The sequence below is a fragment of the Acanthochromis polyacanthus genome, chromosome 19 (genome assembly GCF_021347895.1).
Source record: "Acanthochromis polyacanthus isolate Apoly-LR-REF ecotype Palm Island chromosome 19, KAUST_Apoly_ChrSc, whole genome shotgun sequence".
Taxonomy (NCBI): domain Eukaryota; kingdom Metazoa; phylum Chordata; class Actinopteri; family Pomacentridae; genus Acanthochromis; species Acanthochromis polyacanthus.
This window is the reverse complement of record NC_067131.1, coordinates 16901272-16917301: the sequence shown is the minus strand read 5'-3', so window position 1 is coordinate 16917301 and position 16030 is coordinate 16901272. Positions and strand designations below refer to the sequence as shown.

General features: G+C 39.1%; 1 protein-coding gene across 1 annotated transcript; it reads right to left on the bottom strand.

The window, feature by feature from the left end:
- Window positions 1-7777: 7777 nt before the first annotated feature.
- On the bottom strand, window positions 7778-15095 carry tmem130 (transmembrane protein 130). Its single transcript, XM_022204910.2, is given in 9 exon segments — window positions 7778-8396; window positions 8866-8972; window positions 11098-11300; window positions 13987-14071; window positions 14435-14577; window positions 14681-14798; window positions 14801-14848; window positions 14930-15012; window positions 15088-15095. Coding segments are annotated over 9 exon segments (936 nt in total). The 3' UTR covers window positions 7778-8255.
- Window positions 15096-16030: the final 935 nt, after the last annotated feature.

The following is a 16030-nucleotide window of genomic DNA, read 5'->3' as shown; positions in this document are numbered from 1 at the left end:
ACAATCAGACCTCTTTTTGCAACCAAAGGAGTCGCCCCCTGCTGGCTGTTAGAAAAAATGCAGGTTTAAGTTCCTTCCGTTTTGACTTCACATTTCAGATGCTATATCTTTTTTTTATATAATCTATGTGACAAACCTAAGAGATTTATCCTCCACCTCTGTATTTCTCATCAGCTTCATGCAGCATTTTAGCATCTTTCTGCTCACAATATTCTTTCCTGCAACATAATGACTGGATTCACTTTCACTGCTCTCATGGTGTGTCGGCAGCAAACAACAGGCACAAAAACATCAGAGGCAAGCTGATGAACACACGTCGCAGCAAAAGAACCAAAAGAAAGATGCTGAAAAACGAGAGAAAAGCTACAAGGAAAGTGAATACTGGACTTCAGTTAATTAGGTGACCAGATACAGCTTCAAACAAGGCACATATTGCTCTACATCTGCTGGATTTATAAATAGGCAACTGTTTGTTGGTTACACATTCATGCTATTATAAGCCTCACAAGGCGATAATAGAGCTGTTCACAGCTTGTTTTGGGGGGGGGGGGAAACGTTATTAGTTCTTTAAACAACATGGTTATGGCTAATCATTCAAGGTAACACATTTCCATCAGAAAGCCAACAGATATTGTTTTAGCTACACAGCTGAGAAGTCTTTGGTACAGCAAAAGAAACATAACGGTCCTAAAATACATTTTTGGTTGCATGCTTGACATGAGCTGTGTTTAAACGTATTTATAGATGGGATCACTTTTTTTGACTTTTACACCAAAGATCATGTTTTTACTGAAACAGAAACCCAGAAAAATACAAATGGACACAACAGCAGCACATCAAAGATCCCACGTGTTTGATTTTAACACCTGCCTACTATGATTCATTTATTTTCATTTTCATTCATAGAACAGAGAGAGTCCCCAACCACTAATTCACCTCCAAACGTTCACAAAGCTTCAGCAGATTTAGGGAATACAACAGAGTTAAAAGCGAACTTCATGAGCCGTTTTTTTTTCTCCTAAAAACTGTGAACAGCTGCACACTTTATCCACAGCAATGTTTCAGCTCAAGGTCGATCCTCTGACGGAAGTGACATTCCTCTTAGCACCTGCAGCCTCCAACAGTGTCTATGGCAGCTGGTATTCATCAAGAGACTCGCAATTAATAACAGTGCGACGTTTCTAACAGAGGACGAGCTGTCATAAAACACCAGCAAGGTACTAAATAGCATAAAAATAATCTGATTGACGTCAGCACATTTGGAAAAGATTCAAGGATATTGTTTTGTGTTATGTAAGTCAGCTCAAATGTTTAGCTACATTTTATTCTGCCCTTTCTTTTATGACACCCTGATGTTTTCTTTTTTAACATTAAGTGTATTTTGCTTTGTGCCAAATGACAATACTTCGATTATAATCTGCATCTTTCATCATTTGCAGGCTCAATTGACGTAATTCAAGTGAAGTTTGTCTTGGTTTTGCAAACTTTTTAGCCACACCAGTGACATAGCTCTACTACTTTCAGACTGGTTGGGTCCACTCCTCTTCAATGGCTGTGCGAAGTTCCTGGATATTGGCAGGAACTGGTACACGCCGTCATATACGCCGATCCAGAGCACCCCAAACATGCTCAATGGGTGACATATCCGGTGAGTATGCTGGCCATGCAAGAACTGGGACGTTTTCAGCTTCCAACAATTGTGTACAGATCCTTGCAACATGGGGCCGTGCATTATCCTGCTGCAACATGAGGTGATGTTCTTGGATGTATGGCACAACAATGGGCCTCAGGATCTCGTCACGTATCTCTGTGCATTCAAAATGCCATCAAGAAAATGCACCTGTGTTCTTCGTCCATAACAGACCCCTGCCCATACCATAACCCCACCGCCACCATGGGCCACTCCATCCACAACATTGACATTAGAAAACCGCTCACCCACACGACACCACACATGCTGTCTGCCATCTGCCCTGAACAGTGTAAACCGGGATTCATCCGTGAAGAGAACACCTCTCCAACGTGCCAGACGCCATCCAATGTGAGCATTTGTCCACTCAAGGTTACGACCACGAAATGGAGTCAGGTGGAGACCCCGATGAGGACCACGAGCATGCAGATGAGCTTCCCTGAGACGGTTTCTGACAGTTTGTGCAGAAATTCTTTGGTTATGCAAACCCATTGTTTCAGCAGCTGTCCAAGTGGCTGGTCTCAGACCATCTTGGAGGTGAACATGCTGGATGTGGAGGTCCTGGGCTGGTGTGGTTACACGTGGTCTGCGGTTGTGAGGCTGGTTGGATGTGCTGCCAAATTCTCTGAAACACCTTTGGAGACGACTTATGGTAGAGAAATGAACATTCAATACACCAGCAACAGCTCTGGTTGACATTCCTGTTGTCAGCATGCCAATTGCACGCTCCCTCAAATCTTGCCACATCTGTGGCATTGTGCTGTGTGATGAAACTGCACCTTTCAGAGTGGCCTTTTATTGTTGGTCAGTCTAAGGCACACTTGTGCACTAATCATGGTGTCTAATCAGCATCTTGATATGGCACACCTGTGAGATGGGATGGATTATCTCAGCAAAGGAGAAGTGCTCAACTGTCAGAGATTTAGACAGATTTGTGAACAATATTTGAGAGAAATGGTGATATTGTGTATGTGGAAAAAGTTTTAGATCTTTGAGCTCATCTCATAAAAAAATGGGAGCAAAAGCAAAAGTGTTGCGTTTATATTTTTGTTGAGTGTACATACTGTAACTCCACTTGCTTACCCCCTCTAGAATATGCAAATCTATGACATCATGCCTCTTTCTCCAACCATCCCTCCTCACTCAAGCACACCAGCTCACCCACATCTCTTAAGCACTGTAAAACTACTCCACACTACACAACGACAAATTGTGCTGTTGGAGTATTTCAGCCATACATGATTGAACTACAAACCACTTCTGAAGAATAATAATGATGCGAAAACCTTACTTATGATGTGTCTGCCAGCATATAAAAACACCACATGGACATCTTAACAACATAGAAAACAATGGATTTTCAATGGAGGGGGTCTGAAAATTAAATTGTGCCGCTGCAATCTAGTTGAGTAGACAAAAAAAGTTTGCATGAACATTTATTGTGAATCATAATAAATGTAGTGAGGCTCTCATTTCTTCTAGTGCCACCAAAAACTTCACATTTGTTATTTTACATTCAATTTGTCAACCTTGGATGGATTGCTAAACATAATGTGGTATAGAAATTCATTATAGCCATACGATGAATTGTCAGGTCTCTGTGACTCGCTGAGATTTAAATTTAATTGTTTTAGAGCAAATAGTATTGTCATCAGCCTCGTCTGTCATTTGAGTTCTTGAGTTCTAAATAAAATTTGTTAGTATGCTGATATGTTGGTTAAATCTGTGATCATGTGGAGCATTTTACCTGCTAAACATCGTGTTAGTATCGTCATCGCAAGCTGTGACCTCAGTCTGTCGGACAGCATCTTTGAGTTCTTTAAAGTCCTCCTAGATAATGCTCCTCGATTAAGTTTACAATATATGTATAAGTTTGTGGTCCAGATTGCCTGTTGCTCTACAGACTGTTTTCAAGGCAAACATCTTGACAGCATACTGAATTTTGAAAGCATACAACAGAAAAAAAGTCTCATCTCATATGATTAGATCTCTTTCTAAAGCTGATTCTCCAAAACACATACCGTAAAAGCACACAGCTTTTGTACAGCTGGTGGACTTGTGCACAGGCCAATGCATTCTGTAAAAGAGAATAGCGGACACGCACATGGTCCAGCTACTGTAAGTATGCTTTAATCTGCTCCGTTCACATTGGCTACCATATTAAATGTAGAAAAAGCATAGGCCTCCTGTGAATGTTTTTGAAAAGTTTTGCCTTTTTTTACTTTAAGATATTTCACAGGAGTAGTTACAAATTAGGCTGTAGCTCTGTGGTTATGTGACTATTTCAAGCAGCACAAGATTTCTGGAGAATTTGGAATGTCCCAGTGTGTTTTGGCCTGTACAAATCAAAGCACCTCCAAAGTCCAACAAGGACAACTACAGGTACTTAAAATGATGAATTGTTAAAGCGTCGACACACTTTGCACAGTCTCTCCTGTGACAGCTGTTTGTTTGGATAGATGATCACGCATTTTGGGCTGCACGTGGACAGAGGGCTCCATGCAGACCCTCACAGACTTGGGTGGATGATCAACTTTATATGCACCCTTATGGTGCTTTCACACAAAGTAGATTGGTCTGAATCCATAAGAAAGTCGCGGGTGGGGAGTGAAGAGCAGCACATTATGACTGCTTGTCTAAAAAGACACAAATAGACGACATCACCACATTTGCAAAACCCCTATTCCAGAGCCAGTATGTACTAATAAATACCATCAAATGACACTTGGTCATAACCAGGCTACAAAGCAGACAAGTAGTGAACATCTACTGAACACAGATACATGTAAACTCATCCAAATGAAACTGAAGGAAAGCTACTAACAGCACTAAAAACCACGTAAATAGACAAATAGATGTAATCAACTGCCATGATGTTCTAATAATGTTTTTGCTGCAGTTTTAGGTAGAACTATAAAATACAGCTGCTCTTTGTGTGCAGTTCTTCTGCTCTCAGATTACTAGTTCCAGCAATGTGTCGACCTATAACTTTGTGGAAGACTCAAGTCAGATTGAGTGCATAGGCAGAGTACATGCAAGTGGGTGAGTGAGTAGTTAAACGGTCAGTTAAACCACACACTGAACGGACTAATTGAAAGGGCTCTTTACAGTCACAGACGACAGATCTTTTCTCTTTTTATTGTCGGAGCACTTGCTTTTTTAATGGTTATTGGAATGCAAAGAGGCTTTTGAGAAATATATCAAAAACTGCATCTTGAATACATCACAAACTCCACGTGAAAGCATTGATCTTACTAATGGCATTAACAGTAGCTTCATTCCATTGCGGTACCTCACTAAGCCTTGTTAGTGAGCCTCACTGCCGAACAACAGGACCGCAAACACAATCTGTTACAAGAGAAACGATCCAGTTACGTTACAGAAGTGCGACTGAATATATCCCTGTCGTTGAAAAGGGATCCTTCCTCTGTTTTTCTCAAGGTCTTCACCTGTTAAAGAGGTGAGGTTTTTCCTTACATAAATAAAAGGTGTCAGGACAGATGGTGCTGAATGCTAAAAAGCAGTGAGATTCATTTCTGTAATAGGGTGCTGGGTTACATTTAAAATCAATTAAGTCAAACAGGCCTTTAATTTAATCGTTGTTTATGAAGTAAATGCTCTGTAATGGCCTTTAGCTGTTCATTTGAAAATAAATTATTTCAAAAAAGATGAGTTATGGGTTCTTTTTTTTGTTTACTCATTTTGTCTGATAAGTTTTATTATTTGTTTGTCAAATGGCCCTTGGCTGATTGTCATTTTACAAAAGTAGCCCCTCTGCAAAAACAGAGCATCTCTGCTGTAAAGATTGAAAAAAACAAACAAACCCTGAGGCAAATTTATAATTTGTGATGTTCGGCTTTTAATAAATCAATCTGACATGATTTGAGCATGGTAGCATGCTAGCTTTAGCTTTTAGTTATAAACACAGCTGTGTAGCCTCAGAGCCACTGGAATAGACAACAACTAAATACAAAGAAGGAAAATTAAGATTTCTTTGCAGTTTTATGTAATTTATAACTGATTCAAATCTGAGATGTTATACACACGTGGACAAAATTGTTGGTACCCCTCAGTTAAAGAAGGAAAAACCCACAATTCTCACTGAAATCACTTGAAACTCACAAAAGTAACAATAAATAAAAATTTATTGAAAATTATATAATCAAAAACAGCCATTACTTTTGAATTGTTGATTAACATAATTATTTAAAAAAACAAACTAATGAAACAGGGCTGGACAAAAATGATGGTACCTCTATAAAAGATTGAAAACTATTTGACCAGAGTGACATGATTAACTCAGGTGTGTCATTTAATTGACATCACAGGTGTTTCCAAACTCATAATCAGTCAGTCTGCCTATTTAAAGGGAGACAAGTCGTCACCCTGCTGTTTGGTGAAAAGGTGTGTACCACACTGAACATGGACAACAGAAAGCGAAGGAGAGAATTGTCCCAGGACATCCGAAAAAAAATGATAGACAAACATCTTAAAGGTAAAGGCTATAAGACCATCTCTAAACAGCTTGAAGTTCCTGTGACAACAGTGGCTCATATTATTCAGAAGTTCAAGACCCACGGGACAGTAGCCAACCTCCCTGGACGTGGCCGCAAGAGGAAAATTGATGACAAATTGAAGAGACGGATCGTTGGAATTGTATCCAAAGAGCCCAGAGCAACCTCCAAAGAAATTAAAGGTGAACTCCAAGGCCAAGGTACATCAGTGTCAGATCGCACCATTCGTCGTTGTTTGAGCCAAAGTGGACTTCATGGGAGACGACCAAGGAGGACACCACTGCTGAAAAAAACTCATAAAAAAGAGAGACTGGAATTTGCAAAAATGCATGTTGACAAGCCACAAAGCTTCTGGGAGAATGTCCTTTGGACAGATGAGACCAAACTGGAGCTTTTTGGTAAGGCACATCAACTCTATGTTCATAGACTCAAAAAGCAAGCATACGAAGAAAAGAACACTGTCCCTACGGTGAAACATGGAGGAGGCTCAGTAATGTTTTGGGGCTGCTTTGCTGCATCTGGCACAGGGTGTCTTGAAAGTGTGCAAGGTACGATGAAATCTGAAGACTATCAAGGCATTCTGGAGAGAAATGTGCTGCCTAGTGTCAGAAAGCTTGGTCTCAGTCGCAGGTCATGGGTCTTCCAACAGGACAACCATCCAAAACACACAGCCAAAAACACCCAAGAATGGCTGAGAGAAAAGCGTTGGACTATTCTAAAGTGGCCTTCTATGAGCCCAGATCTGAATCCCATTGAACATATGTGGAAGGAGCTGAAACATGCCATTTGGAGAAGACACCCATCAAACCTGAGACAACTGGAGCTGTTTGCTCATGAGGAGTGGGCCAAAATACCTGTTGACAGCTGCAGAACGCTCATTGACAAATACAGAAATCGTTTAATTGCAGTGATTGCCTCAAAAGGTTGTGCGACAAAATATTAAGTTATGGGTACCATCATTTTTGTCCAGCCCTATTTCATTAGTTTGTTTTTTTAAATAATTATGTTAATCAACAATTCAAAAGTGATGGCTGATTTTGATTATTTAATTTTCAATAAATTTTTATTTATTGTTACTTTTGTGAGTTTCAAGTGATTTCAGTGAGAATTGTGGGTTTTTCCTTCTTTAACTGAGGGGTACCAACAATTTTGTCCACGTGTGTATATGATGAATGCCTGAAAATACCACCTTTCCCTGCTCTTTGTTCACTTATGCTTGAAAGTTGATCCAGTTTTTCTTCTTTCTTATACTAACTGCTGTGCTGCAGTTTAACAGGCTGATCATCATCGACCTCCTCCAGCACACATCCATCTTTCCTTCAGACATCCCAGCTGTCCAACAACCCCTCTCTCATTTTAATACTCTGTGCAGTAGTCTTGTAGTACAAGTGAGAGCAACAGTTGTGGTGTGTTTGTGCGCGTGTTTCACATTTGTTGCACTAACCAACATGCCTGCGTCAACCATTCAAGAATTCAGTCATGTGGAATCTGGAGTTCAAATCTTCACTCGCTGCATAAATCAGGTCAGACATGGCTATTAAATTCTTATATATTTAGCACGACATGTTAGAGGTTGTAAAAAGGAAACATGTTTTATTCTGGTTCTGGAAAGCAACAGCAAAGCAAGACCCAAATTCATAACATAAATATGAAAAAAACATAAATAAATGAACGGTCCGGTCCATTCACAGCATGCTTAAATTAACACTCATTGTTTAAACATAACCTGCACTTGAGCATATTAATTTATTATGAGTTCATGTGAATATCAGTCGAAGCTCTGTGGCTCATTAATTGATCGCCATCATTATTTTATGACAAATATGTTGTTTGACCTATTAGCTTACTGAACATTAGCGACAAAACCACTATTTAATCCAACTTAGAACATACTCCCAGATACATACAGGTGATATACTGATCATACACAGAACAGCTAAATACATATATCCATAACAGGATGCGAAAGAAATGCAAGGTGACAACTTTCCCTCCTTCACATACGTACATGTAACCACAGAAGTCGAGCAGACAGAGGAGCAGTGTGATGGTTAAGAGCAGTATTGGGTCCCATGTTGCGAGAGCAGTGGCTCTTTCTCTCCCTTTTCCACATTGGAGAAGTTCAAATAGATCGGTCTTTGACCATCAGAGTCCTGGTTCTTCAGAAATACAGCGTTAGTGGAAGCAGCAATCTGCAAAATGACATTCACAACACTGTCAGCCTGGCAATGAAACATGCACTGGTTTCAAAGTGGGTTTTCAGATGAAATGCAGCTTCATAGACAGTGAAAATGAGACCTATATCTGGATTTCCTTAAAAGAAAAATTGCCACACGATTTGCTGCTCAGGTATAATTTATTTCCTGGGACAGGCAGCCTCCTTGTGGTCATTTACTGCATTTAACTGCAACACTGCCGCCTTTCTAGAGAGCTACTGAAAGCAAATAAAAGGAATTATGAAATCCTAACCAATACGACGTATAACACTGATGAAGTTTAACATGAAAATGTATGTATATGCAATATGTGACTGTATGCATTCATGGCCTGGGAAATCTGTAAGTTTATAACCACTGAAACCCAAGGTAATGGAAGGTCATTATCTCAAGTTTCAAAGAATATGTAGCACGTGGTTTAGAATGCATGAAGTCCTTTATGTACCTGTGATCTGCTGTGACGTAGAGGACGGCAGGCGATCACTGTGATGAAGGAGAAAGTGGCGACAAGGATGGCAGCACATGACAGGATGAAGAACTTGTGGGGGTTATCTGCAGTTCACACAGAAAAACAATGTGTTACTGAGTGTGTGTGTGTGGTTCTGTTGCTAAGGGCATAATAATAAACTGAAACGAGATTTCTAAAAAGTCAAATGTATTATTACTGTATTTCACTAGCAAGGACCACACGATGGATTTGAAGCTTGATCGTTTATTGGATGCAAAGGACCCCCTAGGAAAAAGAGAAGACAGGAAAAGGAGGCAGAAGTATCGGAAGGGTGGGTGGGGCACGAGAAGCAAGAATGAACAAGTGTCAAAGGGCAGATCTATGATGTACGACAGGAAGGGGAGTGATTGAGGTGTGGTCCTGCTCCTGAACCTCAGCTAAAGATTTTATCTCCATTCTCTGAATCTGAAATAAAATGGATCATGTAAAAACAACCATGTTAAAGTCATGCAGTGTGTGGTTGGCATGCAAACAGCTTGTGCATGTATGGGAGGTGAAAATGTTTGTTTTGTGGTTTAGCTGCTTTTCTTTAGAGTTTTAAGATTCTTTGGTATGTAATCAAATCAGGCAGCCTGGCAGCCTGTTGAGCTCTCATCAACACTAAATCGTACTCAGATTCTTCAATACAAAGCCCACAGTTCTAAATTATCCCCAAATCCTCAGCAAGTAAGAAACACTCTGAGAGTTGGTTATTTTGATTTTCAGTTCAACTTCAGAAACAGTAAATCAACTGATCGCAGCAGACAGAGCGGCCCAGTCACATTTCTCTCCTCTGACATGCCTGGATTCCTCCATTTTCCCTCGTCCTTCTCTGTCTGTGGAACTAACGCAGCTAATTAGCCCATGGTCACTTTTTTATCTGAAGCACCTCATGACACAGCACAGCCTGTCATTGTTCCAGAACTCTTTGATTTCCTCTCTGATTGCATTATGCCCTGCAGAATGTGCCTGGCCAAGAGAGAGGGCTGCGATTGCAGAGAATTAAAGATAATTAGCCATGCGCTCTAATTCTTGAGAGTCACTGATTTGGTTTCTTATTGATTCATTCCAGCGGATTTTATATTCTACAAAAGCAAAATCTGCACACAGAATAATATGGAGTTACTACAGAGAGCTAAGAGAAGCTTGTGATAATGGGATTAATTAAAGAGTTTACAAATGGATATATCTATTCATAAAAATGCAGACATTTATTTGGTAAAGGCTCAGTAACTGATCACAGCATAATAAGAGTCCTCAACAATTTATGAACAAGCTGCTCGGTTGAAAAGAAAGAGATAAATTAAGAGTAAGAATAAATGAAAAATGTTAGATTTTGCATGTTTTCTGGGTCTAAAGGTTGCAAAAAACAGTAAAATGTGCCACATTATAACCATGTGAATTTTTTGTTGTTAAAAAAACAGAGTTTAAATGTCGTGTAAAGTGCACTGACAGCCATCTTGGCAGTGGTTGAGGGATGATGAGGAGGATCACAGTAGCAGAATAAGTAAAAGAAAACTCACAACTAACCCCTTTTATTTAGGAGGCAGCAAAAGTGAGGTGCTTTGAATGTCTTGGATACCAACACACAGCTTTCAGACTGGGTGTTAACTTCATCCTACAGCAATCAAATGGTTTTAGAATCCCTTTGGCTGCTGACCGATTGCTTCTCTAGACTGGTGTTGGTGTTTTTTTCTTGTATTTTTACAATTCATTAAACACCATCCGTCCTGTCTGAGTAGATTTATACACTGCTGATACCTGAACTCCTGCTGTTTACCAGCAGCTTGCTTGGTTTTGTCACTTTAAAGTTTCCAGACAAAGTCATGGGAGTCCCCTCTCATTGCTCAGTAAAACTAATGAAGCTCTTTCCACTCCAGGCCAGCAGTAATGTGGATAGATGGAGTGACTCCACACAAGTGTAGTTCCTCAGATTTGTTTTGTAATGTCACTGTGACTTTGCATTTTGTGCACCATCATGAGGGTTTAAAAAGGCTTTATATCACGAAAAGTATTTCCAAACGTTTCTGGAAACCACGTAAAGCTGTAAAAACAAAAGTTTTCGTTCTGACAACAGCTTATCTAATTCCTTTCACTCTTTCTCTGAATACGAATTAGCATCCCTATTTCTCATGGAAAGTAACCCATTGGCCTGCAGGCATTTCTATACATATATAGGGGCTCACTCACTGCTTCTCCTGACATAGATGCTGAAGGACGACTGTAGCTTGCTGATGTCGTTGCGGACGCTGATGTCCAGACAGTGGACGCCAGTGGAGGTGAAGGTGTGGTTCAGTCTCAAGGTGTTTTCATAGAGCATGGTCAGGGTGCAGCCACCCATTGGGTCCGGCGCACAGTTGGGGAGGAAACGGCAGCAAACCCACATAGGAGGACTAAAGACACAAACACAAGAGAAAAGTATTCTCCTTCATGATAGTCAGTGTTCTTCTCCGAGTGTCAGAACATAAAGGTGCCATCAGAAAGCATCAGAGACCAGAGGAACATTGTGGCAACTATTCATCTATCCATCCATTATCTATACATCGCTTAATCCTCATTAGGGTCACAGGCGGGATGGAGTCTATCCAAGCTGACTTAGAGTGAAGGCAAGGACACCCTGGATAGATCACCAGTCTGTCACAGGACTGTAACATAGAGACAAACAATCACACTCACATTCACACCTACGAACAATTTATAATCGCCAGTTAAACACAGCATGTTTTTGGACTGTGGCAGGAAGCTGGAGCACCCAGTAAAAATCCATGCCTGCACAGGGAGAACATGTAAACTCCAACACCGGGGATCTAGCTGCAAGGCGAAAGTGCTAACCACCGAGTCACTGTGCAGATTATGACAACTACTTTAATGAAATGAACCAAACTGTGGCCTCTCACAGCTATGTTGGATTTGAATGGGTTTAACTTTGATGAAATGGTGTAGGAGACATAAATACTCTACTATTAAAACAAAACTATTCCAAATTTAGGGCTGCGACCCTAATGAGGATGAAGCAGTGTGTAGCTAACGGATGGATGGATGGCTGGATGGCTGGATGGATGGATGGATGGATGGATATTTCAAATATACACTTTAGACAATATGCCACTTGTGGTTAAAATGGAAAATGGACATTTGCCCTGTTTTGACTCTGCTAATTACACTGTATAAGAAATCCATACGAAATGGTAAAAATCTGGCAACAAGGGTGCTGGAAGAAAAAACAATAAAACAGTGGAATACCGTAGCATTAAAAACAATTTGAAAGCAGTGAAATTAAAGGCAGATATCTGTAAAGTAATGATATTGTTTGTTGTTTTAGTAAAACAGTTGCATTTTAAGGTCACACATTATAAAAGAAGAAATCACATTTTGTAAAAATACATATAGTTGATGCAGACTTTAGTCACAGTTTTGGTGTATTTTTACAGTCAACGTGTAAATTAGTACTTTTTTCCTGTAATTTTACTAGACGTTATCTCAAATGTGACAGGAGCAGTATGCATGATAACAAAATTACTTCTTAATTCCGTATTTTATAGGCTGTAATCTTTTTTTTATTTTAAAGAAAATCCGCCATCTGTAAGAAGATGACTTTTTTAAAGTTTGAAATTGTTTTTTAAGTGTAATTTTACAGTCAAAAGTTTGTAAAAGAACAAATTTCCATTTGTAAATACATAGGTTGCTCATGTTATTTTACAGTTAACATCAATCAAAACTTTCTTTCTATAATTTTACTAGTTATTATCAGCAATTTAACAAAACAGAGAAAATAGCAGTAAATTGTTAAAATCACAGATTAAAATTTGTAAAAGTGTTTTTTGTTGTCGTTGTTTTGTTTTGTTTTGTTTTTTTACCCCCCTGTTAAAAGGGTATTTTCCTTGCAACTGTCACATTGAGGCTTGCTCTGGGGGTCAGTCATATGGGTTCTGTAAAGCGTCTTGAGACAATTTGACTGTAATCGGCGCTATATAAATAAAATTGAATTGAATCCAATTGAATTGTTCATTTTACAGTAGTACCTGCTGGGTATATCCTCTGTGTATTCTAGTCATCTGTGCTATCAATTTTATTTTATTCGTGTATGACTGATCATATTGCACTTTTTTTATTAGACAAAAAGCAGTGCCTCTTTAGTATTTTTATATTTGGTATGGCCTCCAGGTCTAGCAATGGTAAGGACACTGCTGAATTGTTCATGTGATTTACATTTTCTGTCAAATAGTTGTTTCCAGGGAGTCTTTCGTTTGTCACCTCATAGTATTTAAACTCTTTAACTGCACTTGACTCATGTAGAGCAACGTACACCATCATATATCTGGTAAATGGCCCATATCTAGACATACACACCAAATCAAACTGTCAACCCTGCAATTAATGCTCTATCATCTGAGCCACGTAAACATGTTTGCATGTTTATCTTATTGCATGTCTATGTAAACAGCGAAATTGTAGATTCATCATGTCTAATCAGAGACAGTGTCCATGTGACTTCCTCATATGATTAATGTTTTTTGGTGTAAGATTGATCAGTGCAGTAGAGAAATTCCACATTTTCAGGGCAATACTGAGCTGTTCGAGCAACTGATTTTTTGGCTTGGATGCGTGTGTAAACTTCTCTCTATTAGTTTCTCTCCTCTATTGGAAAAGCATGTCAAAATTCATTTCAAACGAAAAAAAAATAAGAGGACGGAATTTGTTTAGACGTCTAAAATTTTAACTCATATTGATCAAATATATCAGATTTCCTAGTAAACCTCTGCCTCCTGGCAGTCAGGAAGTACTACTGAATTTCTGACTAATCTTGCCTCCGGTATCAGACTGAGATGAGATTCATGAAGATTTATTATTGATAGTGTTTCCTCGTTTTGTCCGTCCTGCAGTTTCATTTGTAACATAATCATTTATTGCTTTATATGAGGATTGGGCGGGAAGGTATGGTATTTTTGTGTGTGTGTAGAGCGCTACATTCTCCTTGTGTAAATAACGCAATGTCAATCATGTGATTGATTGACACTTTATCTTCTTATCAGTTACTATTTGCAATAAAACAAACTACATGAACCAAATGCAGCTCACCTTCCATCGACATGAACAGCCAGACTGGCGTTCTGAGACACCTCATAATCTGACGGCCCCCTCAGTTCGATGTGTTTGATGGCATCTGAAAAATAATTGAGTGTATTAGTCATTTCAGCCCATTAGAACTGAAGACACATTTTTTGTATTCATCCATTTTCATGGTTCATTTGGTGCTGAACATCTCATGACAGATACATCAGATCATTCAACAATCCAAATTTAGTTTTGGGGAAGATTTTCGAAATCCATTTCCGACATATTAAGTGTCTTTTTTCTATTTACAATAGTCGAAACTGCACTTGATACCAGCGATATTACTAAAATCTCATCATCTCATCACTTTTACGTGAAATGTGAAACTTGGTAAACTTTATATAAACACTCACTATCACTTTATCTCATTTTGACAGCTTGCTAATCTACATAACAACGTTAAATTACAAACCAAGCACTTGGACATCCATGGAGTAGACCCCAGTGATTGCAGGTGCATATTTGGTCACATCCGCTACTTTGAGCCTCAATGTGTAGTTTCCTGATGTTGAATAATGATAACGGACAACCGGCTCAGTGCCTTGGATCACTTCCCTGCATCAAAGATCAAGAAAAGGAATGAAAGATTTAAAAAAAAAAAAAAAAAAAAACCAGAGCAGACCTCTGTCAATATTTCAAGTGTGAGAAATCCTTTTACCCATTCCCTAAGTCCCAGGTGTAGGTAAGCTTTGCTGAGCTGTAATTCTTTTGGGGATCGAGGAGTTCAAACATGGTCTCTGTGGGAATATGTGATGCTAGCTCTCCTGAGTCTCTCAGGTGGCATTACCATCCATTTGGTAGAAAACCAGCTTTCCAGCGATGTTTTCTGGTTAAAAGAGATCATACTCATAGTTATGAAGGCAAGATTCCTGTAAGAAAAGCATAAAAGAGATGCTGTTTGACTTACCTAAGTCTGTCAGAGGGTCTGTAGTCACTGCCACACCCGGCAGAATCAGGAGGAGAAACACCAAGATACACGCAACATGTTTTCTGTAAGGACACACGCGAACATTTCAAAATCCATCGTTAAATGTCAAACGTCTTAAATGTAGATGTTGGATTTACCTGCCCATATCTGCTGGTCCTCTGTAGATGACTGGAGGACCTCAAGTAGAAATACAGTCAATCCTGAGAGCAGAGTGGATGGACATCGGGGGAAGGACGGGGGACATGTGGTTCCTTCTGCCCTCTGCTTTTCAGAGCATGCAAATGTGAGCCGTAACACCTTGAAATCGTCACCATGCGTTTCAATCATGTGGCTGAGGAAGAACAATTAGCTTTTTGAGTAGACGGCTCTGGTCTGGGTCACACTGCTGTCAGTGGTGTGGGACGTCCACCTCGGATGTGACAGCTTTTATTTCCTTTTCTCAAAATGCTCATTTGACAGCAACAATCTAAGAGTTCCACAACAAGCATGTCATTTGATTTGACTTAACTATTTCAGATAGCGGTTAAGATCAGGTTCCTAGGGCAAAGACATCATCAAGTCAAATACTAATGTGCAAGGAAGATAAAAGAAGAAAATAAAAATAAATGAAAAAAATAATAAATAAAAGAAAAATTCTTCTAAGCTAACTCTAAATAGATTACCTTAAAAACAGAAGAAAAGGTTCCAAAAAGAAAATAAATGTAACACACATACAAGACATTTGAAATTGCACATTGCAGATTGTGGCAGCATAACATGCAGTTTTTTTAATCATGAAAATCAGTTTACGCTCTCAGGTTTCTCCATCTCTTACTTAAAATAAGTATATTCTTAAAAATGTAAGCAATTAAGACTTATTTACATTACACATCCATGCTCTTGACTTTGTCTTGTCTGATAGAAATATATTTACATTATGCTTTACTGTCCCTTTACTGACCTATAGACAGATAGATAGATAGATAGATAGATAGATAGATAGATAGATAGATAGATAGATAGATAGATAGATAGATAGATAGATAGATAGATAGATAGATAGATAGATAGATAGATAGATAGATAGATAGATAGATAGAT